The 20,846-nt window shown below is 35.8% G+C and overlaps 1 protein-coding gene and 1 long non-coding RNA gene across 2 annotated transcripts; both read left to right on the top strand.

Annotated features, from left to right (window-relative positions):
* The first annotated feature begins 13,964 nt into the window (after window positions 1–13,964).
* LOC140054945 (scavenger receptor cysteine-rich domain-containing group B protein-like) lies at window positions 13,965–16,001 on the top strand. Its single transcript, XM_072100087.1, has 3 exons — window positions 13,965–13,974; window positions 14,226–14,531; window positions 15,688–16,001. The coding sequence occupies exons 1-3, from the start codon at window positions 13,965–13,967 to the stop codon at window positions 15,999–16,001; spliced, it is 630 nt and encodes a 209-aa protein (XP_071956188.1).
* Window positions 16,002–17,094: 1,093 nt separating this feature from the next.
* On the top strand, window positions 17,095–20,716 carry LOC140054108 (uncharacterized). Its single transcript, XR_011846484.1, has 3 exons — window positions 17,095–17,148; window positions 19,246–19,387; window positions 20,644–20,716. It is a non-coding gene; the product is annotated as an uncharacterized lncRNA (long non-coding RNA).
* Window positions 20,717–20,846: the final 130 nt, after the last annotated feature.

A 20,846-nucleotide genomic window follows, 5' to 3' on the forward strand; every position in this document is an offset into this window, starting at 1 on the left:
ATCTGGATGTTTTAGACGCTAGCTGGGTAATTTTGTTTTTATTTCTTAAATTCCTACCATGACAGCTATGTCTGGTCGGTGGGATTAAATCAGCTGTTTGTTTAATTTTGGGGAGATACTCAGCGAACTTGCGACAATGCTCCACCCTTCTTTGAGCCAAAGTCTCTAATTTAAGAAAATCAAGGGCACCAGAGTAAGAAAAGTAATCATTGCCTAACATAATACGGCAAGCCCTCTTTTGAACATTTTCAATACAATCGCTTAATCTACTAGACAGGCCAGAATGCCAAACAACATCAGCATACTCAACAACTGGTCTAATGTAACCACAAAAGGTCAATTTAAGCTCTTCAATGTTAAAACCAAATCGTTTTAGAGATCGTAAAAAGAAAAGTTTCCTGGAAGCTTTAGTGATGATGGAATCAATATGACAGTCCCATTTAAGGTTGTCTTGAAAAAAAAACTCCCAGGATCTTGGCTTTATTAACATATTGGAGCTTATCAGTTCCCAAGTGTATGTCAACGTGTGAAGGTTGGGTAGAACTGAAACACACCTTAAGGGCTTGACATTTTTTGGGGTTAAGCACTAAACAGTTGTTGTTACACCAGCGGAAAAAAGAATTAGGATCATCTTGTAAAAAAACAGGCAATGAGAGCTTACGATTTTCACAAAATGTAAGATCATCTACATATTTCAGATACTTAGTTTTAGCATTTGTACCAGCATCGTTGATCATGATCTGGAAACATAAAGGGCCTAACTTGGTTCCCTGTGGGACACCAGCTTTTAAGTAAGAGTAATTAGATTAGGTACCATTATATTTAACACACTGCATACGCATAAAAAGAAAATCACACAACCATGGTACCAAAGCCCCCCTGACACCAATATCAATGATCTTATTAACAATGATGGTATGGTCGATAAGATCAAAGGCCTTGGAGAAATCAGTAAGAACCATGGTACCAACATTGTGCTTATTCTCAGCACCTTGACAGAGATAATGCACCAAGTGGGTCAGGTAATGAGCAGTAGACAAACCCTTAACATTTCCAAACTGGTTAACATCGATTTTTGAACTTATATCTTGTAAGATCCAGTCAGTGATAAACTCCTCAGCTACTTTGGCAAACACAGAAGTAATGGAGATAGGTCTGAGTTTGTCAATAGTAGGAGGCTGAACCTTGGGCACAGGGACTACAACTGCCTTTTTCCACTGAGAAGGGACAATGCCTTCAGAAAAAGAACAGTTGAGTATATCACAAAGTGGTTCACAAAACTCCATGGCAAATAATTTAACAGGCCTTGTTTTCTTTAATAGATCTTAATTTTTTATAAATATCCCAAGGATAAAGTTTAGGTGCAGGTTTGTCAGAGGGAAGGAATGCAGGGAGTTGGGTTTTATTTAGAAAAGGGATGTGAGCACTAATGTTAGTAAACAAGTCATTGATGACATTAGCAATGGATTTATGATCCAATGGAGAGATTTAAGGAACTGGTATATTGAGATCAATTTTCTTAGTGTTTGTCATAACTCTGACCTGTTGGTGCCATTTACCTGGGTCAGTTTTTTGCAGGTGTCTAACTCTATCTACATTAAATTTTACTTTAGATTTAATGATTTCCCTCTTGACTTTGTTTCTGCAAGCTTTCCAATGGGTTAAGTTATTGGATTTAAACGCTTTTTGGCGTTCAGAAATAGAATTTCTGATATTTTGTGTTAGCCAAGGTTTATCAGTATTGTGCGTTTTAATATTTTTCAACGGGAAAAACTTATTAATAGCAGTGATCAGTTTGTAATAGAAAGCATCAACTTTACTCTGTGTAGACATGCAGCTATAAATATCATTCCAATTCTGAGATACAATCCAGGTGCCAAACGATCTTATTCTGGTATCATATAAGGGACGAACACTTATAGATCAGTACCATTCTGGTTCTATGGAAAAACATTGGGCATGTGCGTACCCATTACATAATGCACATCTGTTTAGATTAATATCGCCACTCATGAGAGCGTTTCTGCATACAATACAAATCATATTAATAAGAAATTGTTTTTAGAAAATATAGTGTTCGTTTTGTCTCAAGGGACATAATATATTCATAAAAGTATATTGCCATGCACAACAAGTAATAATAAATACATATACATATATAATAAAAATAAACGACGAAAATAGAAAAAAAAGGTAATATGCCTTTAATATGTAAATTTAAAAATTCCAAACTTCTAATGGAGTAAATTTTTAAAAAGTGTTGCATTTGTAATCTGCAAGGAAAAGTAAAAAAAAACAGTTATTTAATAAACAATGGTATCAGAGTCTACTCTCGTCTACGTTTAACCGAATGTGATAAAAGAAAATATCTTTTAAATTATTATGTGGAGAAAAAGCTACTAAATAAATAATGTTAGTTATAAAATAATAATAATAACGTTAGGTTTGACTGTCCTGCAACTTCCGTTTATGTACAAGTTGCCATTTCTGAAGGACGGCCTTTTCCCCTCTCTATAAGCTATGGCCATTGTGTCTTTCAGGCTTCGTTTTTTAATTAGGTCCGCCTCACAGAGATCATCGATGACATATATGTTACTGCTTTTTAGTGATGACTTCGACTTGGAGAGAACTTGATGTCGCTGGGGACGATATATGAACTTGGCGATGATATGCCTGGGCTTGTCGTTAGGTCCTCGCGGCTTACCGGACCGGTGCGCATTTTCTATTTTAACATTAGGAATGCATAACTCATTTTCAATCAGGTCTGTGATTTTCTGGACTGTATTTTCATTGATTTCTTCCGGTAAGCCACCAAATCGCAAATTAAAAGACCTTGAATAGCGTTCAAGCTTGTTCAGTTGATTTTGTACCGATAAGCACTTTGATTTTTCAGCTTCAACAGTAGGTGATACGCCTTTAAGCTCTGTAGTTACATTTTTCATTTTGATTTCCATTTCTGATATCGTACTGCTAACAAATTCAATTGATGTTTCAAGTTGAGTTTGTTTGTTTTCAATTTTGTCTATCCTTCCAAGTATGGTATTCTGATTTGTTAGGACCGTGTCCAGCTGGTTACGTATACCAAACAATTCTCTTGCTATTGTTGAATTTCGCGCCTCAGTGCTTCCGTGCTGGTCGCATCGGCTGCTTCAAGCACAGGGGGCGACTCCAGTGATTGTTGGCCTACGTCTGATGTTTTTTGGATTTCGCGCCTCCTGCTGGTCGCATCGGCTGCTTCAAGCACAGGGGGCGACTCCAGTGATTGTTGGCCTACGTCTGATGTTTTTTGGATTTCGCGCCTCAGTGCTTCCGTGCTGGGCGCCTCGGCTGCTTCAAGCACCGGGGGCGACTCCTGTGATTTTGCGCCTACGTCTGTTGGCTTTTTTTTTTCCCATTTTGAGTGCTTGATTTCTCTATTAAAGTCAGATTCAATTTGTTAAATGCACTTACAGTTTTTTTTACGGTTTATTTGTCCAACGTTGTATTAGTGTAGCATGTATCTATATTATAAGTGAGAGAGTTTGTCTGTCTGTCTGTTTGTTTGTTTGTTTGTTTGTTCGTTATACAAATTTTTGTTACTGCACGTAATCTTACATATGGGGTATCAAAATGACCGCAATTGTACCGGGAATGTTCTAAGCTATATTTCAACATCATCCGCCACCTAGGATCCATGTTAGGGACCAAAATGTGGTCAAAACCCCCACTTTCGATGTTTGTTCGTTATACAAATTTCTGTTTCTGCACGTAACCATACGTATGGGGTATCAAAATGATGGCAATTGTACCCGGAAGGTTTTAAACTACATTAAAAAAAAATTCCCCCCGACTCCTGGGGTTTTTGTGGGAGAGGTGGGTGGTGTGGTGGTTTGTGATGTCACATTTTTGCTAGGGCTCGGGGTTGTAGGCTATCGAATTGTAAAATATATACTACAAAAGTTTTACAGTATTTGAATTATCCTCAGCAAGGCGTTTGGGGAAATATAGATATAGATATACATATTTTATTCATTAACCAATATGACACCTATTCAATTACACATTTAGCAAAGTACTTTAACCATATCCAGCTATGTATCGGTCTCTTGGATTGTCTCATTACAGACATCCATACCTGTGTGAACATACACATGATGTTTACTGTTACTGTGTTCAACTACATCACCAATCCTCCAAGAAAAAAACGTCAATTGTGGGAGAGTGGGGTTGGGAGATAGGGTTTGGGTTCAGGGGATTTTGCTTACACCAGAATTGTGGTTGGAAAATGTTAAAGTATTTAATCATCCCTGGAAGCAGATGGGAGTTTGGGGTGGGGATGTAGGCCTATCACCATGACCGAAACTGTATTTGGAATGTTTTAAACTACATTTGAAAACTGCCACTGAGGGATTATGGGTTGGGAGTGATAATAACATAATTTGTACTGGGGTGTAGTGTAGTAGGGGGAGGAGGAGCGAAAATACTAGCGTAATGAAGTAGCCTATATGATTGGATTGTACTAGGAAAAGTTACTAAATTTGAACTGTCCAGGGGAGGAGTTAAGGTTTGTTGATGGTGGCTGGGGTGGTGAAAGGAGAAAGAAGGCTGGGGGACCGCAGTATCTAAATTACATATTTTAATTATCATCCAATATGACACCTATTCATTTACACAATTTACAACGTACCATTTAACCATTATTAGACCCATCGTAGCTATGCATACTCCTCTCAATTCGAAGCTTAGGTTGAATTGAATTTGTCCATCACTGGGAAGAATTTGTTTTTAAGAAAGAGTATGGGGTGTTATTGAAGAGGGGTGGAGGTTGGCGAGTATAGACAGATACTGGCGTCGGGTGTTATGTACTGAGAAGGCTGTAAACTAATTTTGAAACCCGCCCTGGGGCGGGTATAATTGCTAGTTATTTATATATTAGACGGAGCAAACTATCCACGTCTGTTCACTCACGTAGCATCTTATTACTTTTTAATATATAGTATTGGAACGAACTTCACATTTAAGACGATAATATTTGTTTTATCAAAAGATAAGGCTTCAATTTTAATTTCACATACAAATTGTTGATTACCTAAAATATTTTGTTTTAGTAAATTAAACCAACATATGGTTCGAATGTTAGTAACAAGCGAATTTATAGGCGCAGAGGCTCCGCAAGTTCCGCATTCTCCGCGTTTGGAGTTGAAAATCGACTGACGCTTGTCACATTCGATTTCATGTTCCCTCTGATGATATTGTTTTTGGAATTTTACGTGTGTCACTTCGCGTGTAGATTGTTCAGTGCGTGCACAATACGTAGCAATATGGAGCTTTGATTTGCAACGACCCAATTAGGTCAGGTCAATCGATGTGTCATCGATCGCCGCCTGGACCTACAAACCATTATAATGTGTGTAGAGGTGGAGAGCGGGGAAACACGTCCCAATTTCCCCGCATGGGTACAATGAATAAAATAACATCATTTCGTCGTCGGTCGTCGTATAGCTCCCTATACGCTCGCAAAGACAGAACTTTTAATATTACAAGAGAAACGGAGACAATGGCTACTATTATGAAGCTAATTTACATAATATTAAAGTTAAGGTAATACAATTAACATTTTCCTTTCCTTGACATAATTTCATTAAACATCCACATACAGTACAACTCTTCTTAACAACATTTTTTTCAATCTTCTATCAACTAAAAGTCGTAGTTAGTCATGTCTCGGGTCACATTCTATGGTCACCGTACAGATAGGCTACTACATCAGTACTTCTATGACTGGATGACTAGTTGGTGAGAAGAACGCTAGTTGGTCATACCCAGTACCGTTTTGATTTTACGATCATTCGGGAAACCACCTCACGACGATACTATTATTAAAATATAACACTCTCTTTTCGTTAGAGTAATACAATTAACATTTTCCTTTCCAAATTTCAACTTCGTATTATCACATACGATTGTTAGGTCACACTTTATAAGATTTGACTGGTTTTAATCGCCGGACATTGCTTCCATTTTGTATGCGTATTATCACATACGATTGTTAGGTTACACTTTATAAGATTTGACTGGTTTTAATCGCTGGACATCACTTCCATTTTGTATGCGTATTATCACATACGATTGTTAGGTCACACTTTATAAGATTTGACTGGTTTTGATCGCCGGACATCACTTCCATTTTGTATGCGTATTATCACATACGATTGTTACGTCACACGTTATAAGATTTGACTGGTTTTAATCGCCGGACATCGCTTCCATTTTGTATGCGTATTATCACATACGATTATTACGTCACACTTTATAAGATTTGACTGGTTTTAATCGCCGGACATAACTTCCATTTTGTATGCGTATTGTTTTGATCGCCGGACATCACTTCCATTTTGTATGCGTATTATTACATACGATTGTTACGTCGCACTTTATAAGATTTGACTGGTTTTGATCGCCGGACATCACTTCCATTCTGTATGCGTATTATCACATACGATTGTTACGTCGCACTTTATAAGATTTGACTGGTTTTGATCGCCGGACATCGCTTCCATTTTGTATGCGTAATATCACATACGATTGTTACGTCACACTTTATAAGATTAGGCTGGTTTTAATCGCCGGACATCGCTTCCATTTTGTATGCGTATTACCACATACAATTGTTACGTCACACTTTATAAGATTAGGCTGGTTTTAATCGCCAGACGTCACTTCCATTTTGTATGCGTATTATCACATACGATTGTTACGTCACACTTTATAAGATTAGGCGGATTTTAATCGCCGGACATCGCTTCCATTTTGTATGCGTATTACCACATACAATTGTTACGTCACACTTTATAAGATTAGGCTGGTTTTAATCGCCAGACGTCACTTCCATTTTGTATGCGTATTATCACATACGATTGTTACGTCACACTTTATAAGATTAGGCTGATTTTAATCGCCAGACGTCACTTCCATTTTGTATGCGTATTATCACATACGATTGTTACGTCACACTTTCTAAGATTAGGCTGGTTTTAATCGACGGACATCGCTTATATATATAAACTTTATTTAGACACGAGACTGATGTGCAGTACAACTCGTTCAATCAATATTGATTGTTTTTACACAAGTTCGTGAAACTGTATTACAAAACAAAAAAAAATCAACACCATATAAATACAACAGAAACGAAAAAAATTGAAATTGAAAAGAAACAAAATTACAGCAGAATCCCCTTCATCTGACAACTCTATTTAGGGTACACCATACCGGTACTTCCCGTGTAAACGGAAACCCTTATCGAAGTGTAGAATTCATGGGGATTCAACTGTAATACATAATAAATCTTTTGGATTTCATTTACCTTAAAATAATAGTGATAAAACACACATTTTACATAGTATTTAGCCATTTTAAAAGTTGGATGTAGATCGTAGATTACCATACCATTATGTTTTAAAATGCATTTTTCAGATACGTTTTAAACAACTTCCATTTTGTATGCGTATTATCACATACGATTGTTACGTCGCACTTTATAAGATTTGGCTGGTTTTGATCGCCGGACATCACTTCCATTTTGTATGCGTATTATCACATACGATTGTTACGTCACACTTTATAAGATTTGACTGGTTTTAATCGCCAGACATCGCTTCCATTTTGTATGCGTATTATCACATACGATTGTTACGTCACACTTTATAAGATTTGAATGGTTTTGATCGCCGGACATCACTTCCATTTTGTATGCGTATTATCACATACGATTGCTACGTCGCACTTTATAAGATTTGAATGGTTTTGATCGCCGTACATAACTTCAATTTTGTATGCGTATTATCACATACGATTGCTACGTCGCACTTTATAAGATTTGACTGGTTTTAATCGCCGGACATCGCTTCCATTTTCGTTGCATAGTATACATACGATTGTTACGTCACACTTTATAAGATTTGACTGGTTTTGATAGGCGGACATCGCCTCCATTTTCGTTGCATAGTATCACATACGATTGTTACGTAGCACTTTATCAGATTAGGTAGGTTTTAATCGCCAGTCATCGCTTCCATTTTCGTAGCATAGTATACATACGATTGTTACGTAGCACTTTATAAGATTTGACTGGTTTTAATCGCCGGAAATCACTTCCATTTTGTATGCGTATTATCACATACGATTGTTATGTCGCACTTTATAAGATTTGACTGGTTATAATCGCCGGACATCACTTCCATTTTGTATGCGTATTATCACATACGATTGTTACGTCACACTTTATAAGATTCGGCAGGTTTTGATCGGCGAACATCACTTCCATTTTCGTTGCATAGTATCACATACGATTTTTACGTAGCACTTTATAAGATTCGGCAGGTTTTGATTGCCGGACATCACTTCCATTTTCGTTGAATAGTATCACATACGATTGTTACGTCACACTTTATAAGATTTGGCTGGGTTTGATCGTCGGACATCGCTTCCATTTTGTATGCGTATTATCACATACGACTGTTACGTCACGCTTTATAAGATTATCAAGGTTTTGATCGGCGGACATCGCTTCCATTTTCGTTGCATAGTATCACATACGATTGTTACGTCGCACTTTATAAGATTTGACTGGTTTTGATTGCCGGACATCGCTTCCGTTTTCGTTGCATAGTATCACATACGATTGTTACATATAGCACTTTATAAGATTTGACTGGTTTTGATTGCCGGACATCGCTTCCATTTTCGTTGCATAGTATCACATACGATTGTTACGTAGCACTTTATCAGATTTGACTGGTTTTAATCGCCGGACATCGCTTCCATTTTCGTTGCATAGTATCACATACGATTGTTACGTCACACTTTATAAGATTTGACTGGTTTTAATCGCCGGACATCACTTCCATTTTGTATGCGTATTATCACATACGATTGTTACGTAGCACTTTATAAGATTTGACTGGTTTTAATCGCCGGACATCACTTCCATTTTGTATGCGTATTATCACATACGATTGTTATGTCGCATTTTATAAGATTTGACTGGTTTTAATCGCCGGACATCACTTCCATTTTGTATGCGTATTATCACATACGATTGTTATGTCGCACTTTATAAGATTTGACTGGTTTTAATCGCCGGACATCACTTCCATTTTGTATGCGTATTATCACATACGATTGTTACGTCACACTTTATAAGATTTGACTGGTTTTAATCGCCGGACATCACTTCCATTTTGTATGCGTATTATCACATACGATTGTTATGTCGCACTTTATAAGATTTGGCAGGTTTTGATAGGCGGACATCGCCTCCATTTTCGTTACATAGTATCACATACGATTGTTACGTATAGCACTTTATAAGATTAGGTAGGTTTTGATCGCCAGTCATCGCTTCCATTTCCGTTGCATAGTATCACATACGATTGTTACGTAGCACTTTATAAGATTTGACTGATTTTAATCGCCGGACATCGCTTCCATTTTGTATGCGTATTACCACATACAATTGTTACGTCACACTTTATAAGATTAGGCTGGTTTTAATCGCCAGACGTCACTTCCATTTTGTATGCGTATTATCACATACGATTGTTACGTCACACTTTATAAGATTAGGCTGATTTTAATCGCCAGACGTCACTTCCATTTTGTATGCGTATTATCACATACGATTGTTACGTCACACTTTCTAAGATTAGGCTGGTTTTAATCGACGGACATCGCTTATATATATAAACTTTATTTAGACACGAGACTGATGTGCAGTACAACTCGTTCAATCAATATTGATTGTTTTTACACAAGTTCGTGAAACTGTATTACAAAACAAAAAAAAATCAACACCATATAAATACAACAGAAACGAAAAAAATTGAAATTGAAAAGAAACAAAATTACAGCAGAATCCCCTTCATCTGACAACTCTATTTAGGGTACACCATACCGGTACTTCCCGTGTAAACGGAAACCCTTATCGAAGTGTAGAATTCATGGGGATTCAACTGTAATACATAATAAATCTTTTGGATTTCATTTACCTTAAAATAATAGTGATAAAACACACATTTTACATAGTATTTAGCCATTTTAAAAGTTGGATGTAGATCGTAGATTACCATACCATTATGTTTTAAAATGCATTTTTCAGATACGTTTTAAACAACTTCCATTTTGTATGCGTATTATCACATACGATTGTTACGTCGCACTTTATAAGATTTGGCTGGTTTTGATCGCCGGACATCACTTCCATTTTGTATGCGTATTATCACATACGATTGTTACGTCACACTTTATAAGATTTGACTGGTTTTAATCGCCAGACATCGCTTCCATTTTGTATGCGTATTATCACATACGATTGTTACGTCACACTTTATAAGATTTGAATGGTTTTGATCGCCGGACATCACTTCCATTTTGTATGCGTATTATCACATACGATTGCTACGTCGCACTTTATAAGATTTGAATGGTTTTGATCGCCGTACATAACTTCAATTTTGTATGCGTATTATCACATACGATTGCTACGTCGCACTTTATAAGATTTGACTGGTTTTAATCGCCGGACATCGCTTCCATTTTCGTTGCATAGTATACATACGATTGTTACGTCACACTTTATAAGATTTGACTGGTTTTGATAGGCGGACATCGCCTCCATTTTCGTTGCATAGTATCACATACGATTGTTACGTAGCACTTTATCAGATTAGGTAGGTTTTAATCGCCAGTCATCGCTTCCATTTTCGTAGCATAGTATACATACGATTGTTACGTAGCACTTTATAAGATTTGACTGGTTTTAATCGCCGGACATCACTTCCATTTTGTATGCGTATTATCACATACGATTGTTATGTCGCACTTTATAAGATTTGACTGGTTATAATCGCCGGACATCACTTCCATTTTGTATGCGTATTATCACATACGATTGTTACGTCACACTTTATAAGATTCGGCAGGTTTTGATCGGCGAACATCACTTCCATTTTCGTTGCATAGTATCACATACGATTTTTACGTAGCACTTTATAAGATTCGGCAGGTTTTGATTGCCGGACATCACTTCCATTTTCGTTGCATAGTATCACATACGATTGTTACGTCACACTTTATAAGATTTGGCTGGGTTTGATCGTCGGACATCGCTTCCATTTTGTATGCGTATTATCACATACGACTGTTACGTCACGCTTTATAAGATTATCAAGGTTTTGATCGGCGGACATCGCTTCCATTTTCGTTGCATAGTATCACATACGATTGTTACGTCGCACTTTATAAGATTTGACTGGTTTTGATTGCCGGACATCGCTTCCGTTTTCGTTGCATAGTATCACATACGATTGTTACATATAGCACTTTATAAGATTTGACTGGTTTTGATTGCCGGACATCGCTTCCATTTTCGTTGCATAGTATCACATACGATTGTTACGTAGCACTTTATCAGATTTGACTGGTTTTAATCGCCGGACATCGCTTCCATTTTCGTTGCATAGTATCACATACGATTGTTACGTCACACTTTATAAGATTTGACTGGTTTTAATCGCCGGACATCACTTCCATTTTGTATGCGTATTATCACATACGATTGTTACGTAGCACTTTATAAGATTTGACTGGTTTTAATCGCCGGACATCACTTCCATTTTGTATGCGTATTATCACATACGATTGTTATGTCGCATTTTATAAGATTTGACTGGTTTTAATCGCCGGACATCACTTCCATTTTGTATGCGTATTATCACATACGATTGTTATGTCGCACTTTATAAGATTTGACTGGTTTTAATCGCCGGACATCACTTCCATTTTGTATGCGTATTATCACATACGATTGTTACGTCACACTTTATAAGATTTGACTGGTTTTAATCGCCGGACATCACTTCCATTTTGTATGCGTATTATCACATACGATTGTTATGTCGCATTTTATAAGATTTGACTGGTTTTAATCGCCGGACATCACTTCCATTTTGTATGCGTATTATCACATACGATTGTTACGTCACACTTTATAAGATTAGGCTGGTTTTAATCGCCGGACATCGCTTCCATTTTGTATGCGTATTACCACATACAATTGTTACGTCACACTTTATAAGATTAGGCTGGTTTTAATCGCCAGACGTCACTTCCATTTTGTATGCGTATTATCACATACGATTGTTACGTCACACTTTATAAGATTTGGCTGGTTTTGATCGCCGGACATCACTTCCATTTTGTATGCGTATTATCACATACGATTGTTACGTCACACTTTATAAGATTTGACTGGTTTTAATCGCCGGACATCGCTTCCATTTTGTATGCGTATTATCACATACGATTGTTACGTCGCACTTTATAAGATTTGACTGGTTTTAATCGCCGGACATCGCTTACATTTTCGTTGCTTATTATTACTAACCCTTGATACGTCACACTTTGTAATGTTAGGCTGGTTTTGATCGCCGGACATCGCTTCCATTTTGTATGCGTATTATCACATACGATTGTCTTTATAAGATTTGGCTGGTTCTGATCGCCGGACATCACTTCCATTTCCGTTGCATAGTATCACATACGATTGTTACGTAGCACTTTATAAGATTAGGTAGGTTTTAATCGCCGGACATCGCTTCCATTTTCGTTGCATAGTATACATACGATTGTTACGTCACACTTTATAAGATTTGGCAGGTTTTGATAGGCGGACATCGCCTCCATTTTCGTTACATAGTATCACATACGATTGTTACGTATAGCACTTTATAAGATTAGGTAGGTTTTGATCGCCAGTCATCGCTTCCATTTCCGTTGCATAGTATCACATACGATTGTTACGTAGCACTTTATAAGATTTGACTGGTTTTAATCGCCGGACATCACTTCCATTTTGTATGCGTATTATCACATACGATTGTTACGTAGCACTTTATAAGATTTGACTGGTTTTAATCGCCGGACATCACTTCCATTTTGTATGCGTATTATCACATACGATTGTTATGTCGCACTTTATAAGATCTGACTGGTTTTAATCGCCGGACATCACTTCCATTTTGTATGCGTATTATCACATACGATTGTTACGTCACATTTTATAAGATTCGGTAGGTTTTAATCGGCGAACATCACTTCCATTTTCGTTGCATAGTATCACATACGATTGTTACGTCACACTTTATAAGATTTGGCTGGTTTTGATCGTCGGACATCGCTTCCATTTTGTATGCGTATTATCACATACGATTGTTAGGTCACACTTTATAAGATTTGACTGGTTTTGATCGCCGGACATCGCTTCCATTCTGTATTCATATGATCACATACGATTGTTTTTTTTTTTTTTTTTTTTATTCAGTATATTACACAGAGGCGCCTTACAAGATGGAACCATCTTAGCTTCAAGGCGCCTCAGATTAACAAATACAACATTTTAAAACAACTAACAGAAACATTAATTAAATCTTCCAGAATTAACAAGAAATTGTTGTACATAATAAAATAATAAAGCATTTTCACAATTCGAAAGAAGATCGGAACCAAAAATAAAAATTTCACTTAAAAATGTAAAATTAAATGTTAAAGAAAAATCCTTGGCTAAGATATCCTCAATAATTGAGTTAGCGCTTACAAGTAGAATATCTCTTTGTGTATTATACATACATATATTACATACGATTGTTACGTCACACTTTATAAGATTTTACTGGCTTTGATCGCCGGACATCCCTTACATTCTGTATTCATATGATCACATACGATTGTTACGTCACACTTTATAAGATTTTACTGGCTTTGATCGCCGGACATCCCTTACATTCTGTATGCATATGATCACATACGATTGTTACGTAACACTAAGATTCGGCAGGTTTTGATCTCTGCACATCACTTTCATTTTCGTTGCATAGTATCACATACGATTACTGTTTTATCTAATTGTCGCATTTGATAATTTATAGATGATAAGCAGTAATTACTATAATTAAGTAATAATAATTTAATTTTAGGCTTCAGTAAACATTTTCCGCAAACTATATATTTACTTATTTGTAGGGCAGAATATTATTACCCCTCACTTTAAGAATACCGTGAAAAAGTACTACTACTACTGCACCACTACCACCCCCACCACCACTACTACTAACATTCAGTAGGATTAATAGCAGTATACATTTAAATAAAGAAATGTTTTAAACTATATTGTAATTGTTGTTATGCAGACATTAGACTTGTGGATGGCAGCAATATTTATGAGGGACGAGTTGAAGTTTACGATGGCACAGAATGGGGTACAATATGTGATGATGACTGGGACATCAACGACGCTCAGGTTGTATGTCGACAATTAAGACTAGGACCAGCTATCCAAGCTCCAATGCGAGCTCATTTTGGCCAAGGGACTGGTCCGATTATGCTTGATAATGTTCGGTGTTCAGGAAGTGAGACATTTATCACAGGCTGTCTTAATAGAGGAATGAGGGTACACGATTGTGGACATTCTGAGGATGCTAGTGTTATTTGTGGAGGTAAAAAGGATTAACACAGAAAACAACAATACTCTAAGGCCAAGACACTTTTTTAACTAGGAAATGTCAATATGTTTATCTCAGTTTAAAAGGAAAATGTGTTTTTTTCATATTTTTGTTCATTGCCACCATTCAGACTTTGTGTCCTTTGTATCATTACTTTGTGAGTGGCCGAGCGGTTAAGACATTGGAACCGTAATTACGTAGCCATAACATCGGCAGGGGTTCGAGGCACACTCACTCCATGGTTGTGGTGGTAGAACGAGTCTTCTCGGATAAGGTCTATAAACCGTAGGTCCAGTGTACACATCTAGCTCGTGTGCACTTTAAATAACCTAGTACATCTTTCGAGACGAGTAGGGGGTTACCCCGGTGTATTAGTACATCACAGCCACTGATCACCAACTGGGCCCTCTGGGAGACCAGTCTTTGACTGAAGAGGTTACCCAGTATAAATATATATTTCAATCAATCAATCAATCAATCCACGTCTCAGTTATATTACTCATTAAATGTTAAAATAAAAACGTTAAGCAATTTCAAGTTGCTACTCATCTTATAAAATAATGGGCAGTTTGTCAGAGTTGGAAAACAGAACCAATTTATTTTTTATTTAGTTGCAATCTCAAAATCATAATTTGTTTAAGAAATGTATTATCCATTTAAACATATTCATTCATCATTTAATTTTATATCTGTTTATTTCAGTTCATTCAATTTTTACAAAACAGTAGACATAAATGTAAAAAGGTAACAGAAAATAATAAACTAATAATGAAGATAATGTTATTTTAGTGATGAAAGCTTAAAATGTTAAAAATATTTCTAAGGGCAGATATTATCTCATATTAAGATATACCTCATCATTTAAATATCCTTTTTATTGAACAGGTTTTAAATTTAGGAATAAACTGTTTAATAGCAGTAATTAATAATACTATATTAGGTACCCTTACAATGGACGGGCGCCATCTTATGATTATTTTAAGGTTCGGGAATCAAAAACATAGTACAGTAATATAATGTAATGTCCTGAGTTACTAGTGTGTCAGATTTACGTCAGCTGTTCAAATAGACTTAACGAGAGTATAGCTTCACAGTGAGAGATATATCAATATAAAGAAATGATTTTAACTTGTACATTTGTTTCATTTAGTAAACATTAGACTTGTGAATGGCAGCAATATTTATGAGGGACGAGTTGAAGTTTACGATGGCACAGAATGGGGTACAATATGTGATAATAGCTGGGACATCAACGACGCTCAAGTTGTATGTCGACAATTAAGACTAGGACCAGCTATCCAAGCTCCAAGACAAGCTTATTTTGGTCAAGGGATTGGTCCGATTATGTTTGATAATGTTCAGTGTTCAGGAAATGAGACATCTATCACAGACTGTCCTAAAAGAGGAATGAGGGTACACTATTGTGGACATTCTGAGGATGCTAGTGTTGTTTGTGGTAAGTAAAATAGTAACTGTAGAAAAAGGATTAATAAATGCAGACAACAACAATACTGTAAGGCCAACACACTTTTTAAACTAGGAAATGTTAATATGTTTATCTCAGTTTAAAAGGAAAATGTCTTTTTTTTTCATATTTTTGTTCATTGCCACCATTCACACTTTGTATCCATGTCCCAATTATATTACTCATTAAATGTTAAAATAAAAACGTTAAGCAATTTCAAGTTGCTTCTCATCTTATAAAATACTAGGCAGTTTGTCACAGTTGGAAAACAGAACCAGTTAATTTTTTATTTAGTTGCAATCTCAAAATCATAATTTGGTTAAGAAATTTATTATCCATTTACACATTTTCATTCATCATTTCATTTTATATCTGTTTATTTCAGTTCATTCAATTTTTACAAAACAGTAGACATAAATGTAAAAAGGTACCAGAAAATAATAAATAAACTAATAATGAAGATGGCATTATTTAGAGATGAAAGCTTAAAATACAAAAAATAGTATTTTTCTATGGGCAGATATTATCTCATATTAAGATATACCTCATCGTTTAATCATCCTCTATTGAACAGGTTTTAAATTTAGTTTTAAACTGTTTAATAGCAGTAATTAATAATACTATATTAGGTACCCTTACAATGGACGGGCGCCATCTTATGATTATTTTAAGGTTCGGGAATCAAAAAGATATTACAGTAATATAATGTAATGTCCTGAGATACTTGTGTCAGATTTACATTAGCTATTCAAATAGACTTAACGAGAGTATAGCTTCACAGTGAGAGATATATCAATATAAAGAACTGATTTTAACTTGTACATTTGTTTCATTTAGTAAACATTAGACTTGTGGATGGCAGCAATATCTTTGAGGGACGAGTTGAAGTTTACGATGGCACAGAATGGGGTACAATATGTGATAATGGCTGGGACATCAACGACGCTCAAGTTGTATGTCGACAATTAAGACTAGGACCAGCTATCCAAGCTCCAAGACAAGCTTATTTTGGTCAAGGGACTGGTCCGATTATGCTTGATGATGTTCAGTGTTCAGGAACTGAGACATCCATCACAGACTGTCCTAATAGAGGAATGAGGGTACACGATTGTGGACATTATGAGGATGCCAGTGTTATTTGTCAAGGTAGGAAAATTTGACACTAAATACAAACTTCAGTACTAACAGACGGTATTACAATACACTATTGACTAAGAGGGAGTGTTTTGTTTTATAAATTATATAAAAATAAGTTCTATTTTCAATAGTTTTACCCATTTAGAGAAAAAAGAGATTAAAGCTACATTTGGCGTCGTTTATTCTCCTTATATAATATTCCATTGTTTAACACGACGAAATGAACAATACCATTAAATTAAACAGTGTAATAATGAAGCTTAAATATAATATGTTTTTATTTCACCTGTATCGAATTATAAGAATTTATGTTCATGTTTAAATTACTCATTGTTATCACACCACCAGTCAGGGGTGGCGCCAGGATCTTCCCGACGCGGGGGCTACATTCCCCGACGAGGGGGCTATGCGAGCGAAGCGAGCATCACTAGGCTGGGGGACAGGGGGCCGCCAAGGGCCCCCGGTGGGGGTCCAGGGGGCGAAGCCTCCGGAAGCAACGCGTTCTAGCGTCATTTGAGGTCATTTTAATCAGATTTAGGGTAGCCATTTTTTTCCATTTTTTATAATGCATAAATAAAATACTAAAATACTGCGTGCAAAAAAACGATGCGCGATGACTGTTTCAATCTATATTTTTCAATTTAAAAAATAAAAGTTCAAAGAAAATTTAGAAAAATAGAGTTTTGGAGGTCCCGGAAATTGAACTTATTATACTTCAAAACATGAAACAAAATATATAAGTCCCTATAAAGGTTGTGACTGAGCTAAGAAATGTTGAAAAATAGAGATGTTAGGTCCCGGAAAATGCACTTCCTTGTACTTCGAAATATGACCAGCTTTATTGTTGGGGCTGAGCTAAGAAACTGTTTAAAACTAGAGCTGCAGGTCTTCAAAAAATTGCATTTTATACTTCGGAAAAATCAGGCCTAGAGGCTTAAAAAAAGCAAGCGTAGACCTTTTTCAGTCGGGGAAATAAGTTTATTCCTCCCAAGTGTATGCGTGCGTACCATCTGGACTCCCGAGTGGTGAGAAATTCATGACATACAGGACATTGAAAATGTAATAACTTAGCTATAATAAGATGTTGGCTAAGCGAAAATGGCATGTTTTTTTGTTTAGTAATGGATGAAAAATGTTTTTTAGGTGCCCCACGGTACAGAAGGTTACTTGTAAAAAATTGGTGAACATACGAACAATTAACATAATTCGTTTTTGCTGTAGTGTAGCGTACGTCGACGCAGTACACGATGTAACCGTCAGTAAACTTCGCCTGGAAAATAACTACAGTACACATTTTGGTCCCTGGATGGAACATGATATCACGCGTCTCGACCCAACGTTGAACGATTCGTACAAAGGGATACCGCCAGACAAGTGCGAACCTAGCTATTGTTTAGTAGTAAGTTAGATCGCTGGCAATAATGAATGCATATAAAGTGCATAATATCACTCTGACGTGCTCTCACGGTCAATGAAACGTCGCGGTTTTCTAGGCGCTGAAGCTAGCTACGAAGTGAACGCGAACGCTTTTTACTGTATATTATATTCCCCGACAAAAAGTACCCGTGTTCCCTTCGGTAACCGTCGGTAAACTTCGCCTAGAAAATAACTACATTACACATTTTGGTCCCTGGATGGAACTTGATATCACGCGTCTCGACCCAACGTTGAACGATTCGTACTGAGGGATACCGCCAGACAAGTGCGTACCTAGCTAATGTTTAGTAGTAAGTTAGATCGCTGGCAATAAATGAATGCATAAAAGTGCATAATAGCCCTCTGACGTACTCTCACGGTCAATGGAACGTCGTGGTTTTCTAGGCGCTGAAGCTATATGAAGTGAACGCGAACGTTTTTTACTGTATATTATATTCCCCGACAAAAAGTACCCGTGTTCCCCGACGGGGGGGGGCTAGGCTCCCGACGAGGGGGTTAGAGCCCCCGTAGCCCCCCCGCTGGCGCCACCACTGCCACCAGTATTCATCATTATCGTAGTGTTCTACTATGTAAGATAGAAATAAAGTACTTGGTAATGCTGTTGTTTTACATGAATTACTGAATTGTATTATTTACTGCTTGTGTTTTTTTTTAACAAAATCATTGTAGTCAGATGCCCAACATATTGCACCTGTAATGTCCAGACGTGTTACTTAGCAAGTTGTTATAATAACACTAGATGTACTCAATGGAATGCAAATATACATACAGAACTTGTTGACTACAATGTATATGATCCAATAACAAGATTGTAAGTAGAACTAAGTTTATGTCATACTGTGAGCAAAATAAACAATTTATATTTCTTTGATAATATAGGTCCATGCTATTTATACAGCAGAATCATGATAATATTGAACAGATGGGGAGTGGGTGGATTTTGTTAATGTGGAACTACTGGTCTTGTGGCGGTCTACAGTATATTTAGGTCGTTTCAATCAGTTTACGGGCTCATCAGTAATCTGGTCATTTTCCGTATACGACATTTTACGTAAGAATGTGATAGTAGACTAAAAATAACATTTTTTATTTTAACATAGTATATTGTGACATCACTAAAGTACATACAATAGAGTACATGCAGTATAACTACTGTATAATGTACAGGAAATGTAGAAATTTCAACATTTGAGGTGACAGAAAAACTAAAATAATTTAAAAACAGCTTGGATATTGTGATTTACTTACACTGTGCATTCTTTGGGATTTGACCTATAACCAAATTAAGTACATGTTGGTTAAACAATGATAATGGTTTAATATTATATTGATTTCACAATTTGTGATCTTATAAAAATAACTTTAAAAATCAAGTTTTTTGTTCATCCACCATGTAATGAACTTTATTTTTTTTATATATAATAATTCAAAATCAATTTTTATTGTAAATATCACAATATAAATATAATTATATTTATATATATCATCATAACAAATGTTACTAAATAATTAAAATTTGTTTATGTATTAATTTTGTCTTATGAGAAAAAATGTTTCAAAATATAAATATATATTTTATATTTTGACATTAAAATGTTTATGCAATACAGTGAATGCATTGTAGGATCAATTGTAATATTGGACTAATATGCTATACATTATGACTATTTACAGTAAAAAGAATTTTAAAATAAACATTTTTTAAATGTATCCACCATGATTGAACTATTTATTTTGGTAAGATCTAACAATTGAAACTAAATCTGTATTACATATAGATAATACATTTATTATATGGTTGCTAACGAACAATTTGAAATTGGTGTAGAAATTTTGTTTTAATAAAATAAGTTATCAAAATAAATTTACCACATTTTTATTTTAACATAGTATATTTTGACATCACTAAAGTACATACAATATAGTACATGCAATATAACTACTGTATAATGTAGCCTACAGGAATGTAGACATTTCAACATTTGAGGTGACAGAAAAACTAAAATAATTTAAAAACAGCTTGGATATTGTGATTTACTTATACTGTGCATTCTTTTTACTTTTAAGGTCTTTGTACGATAACCAAATAAGTACATTGCAAGCCAATGCATTTGCTGGTTTGACAGCATTGGAAACACTGTAAGTGTATTGCTTATGTTTGCTAACTTTTATCAGTTTGGTTTTAATCTAGAAATTAAATTACAAATTATTTTGAATTGTTGATTAAGCAATTATAATGGATTAATATTATTACATAATTGCACAATTTG

This window comes from Antedon mediterranea, chromosome 7 (genome assembly GCF_964355755.1).
Source record: "Antedon mediterranea chromosome 7, ecAntMedi1.1, whole genome shotgun sequence".
Taxonomy (NCBI): Eukaryota; Metazoa; Echinodermata; class Crinoidea; order Comatulida; family Antedonidae; genus Antedon; species Antedon mediterranea.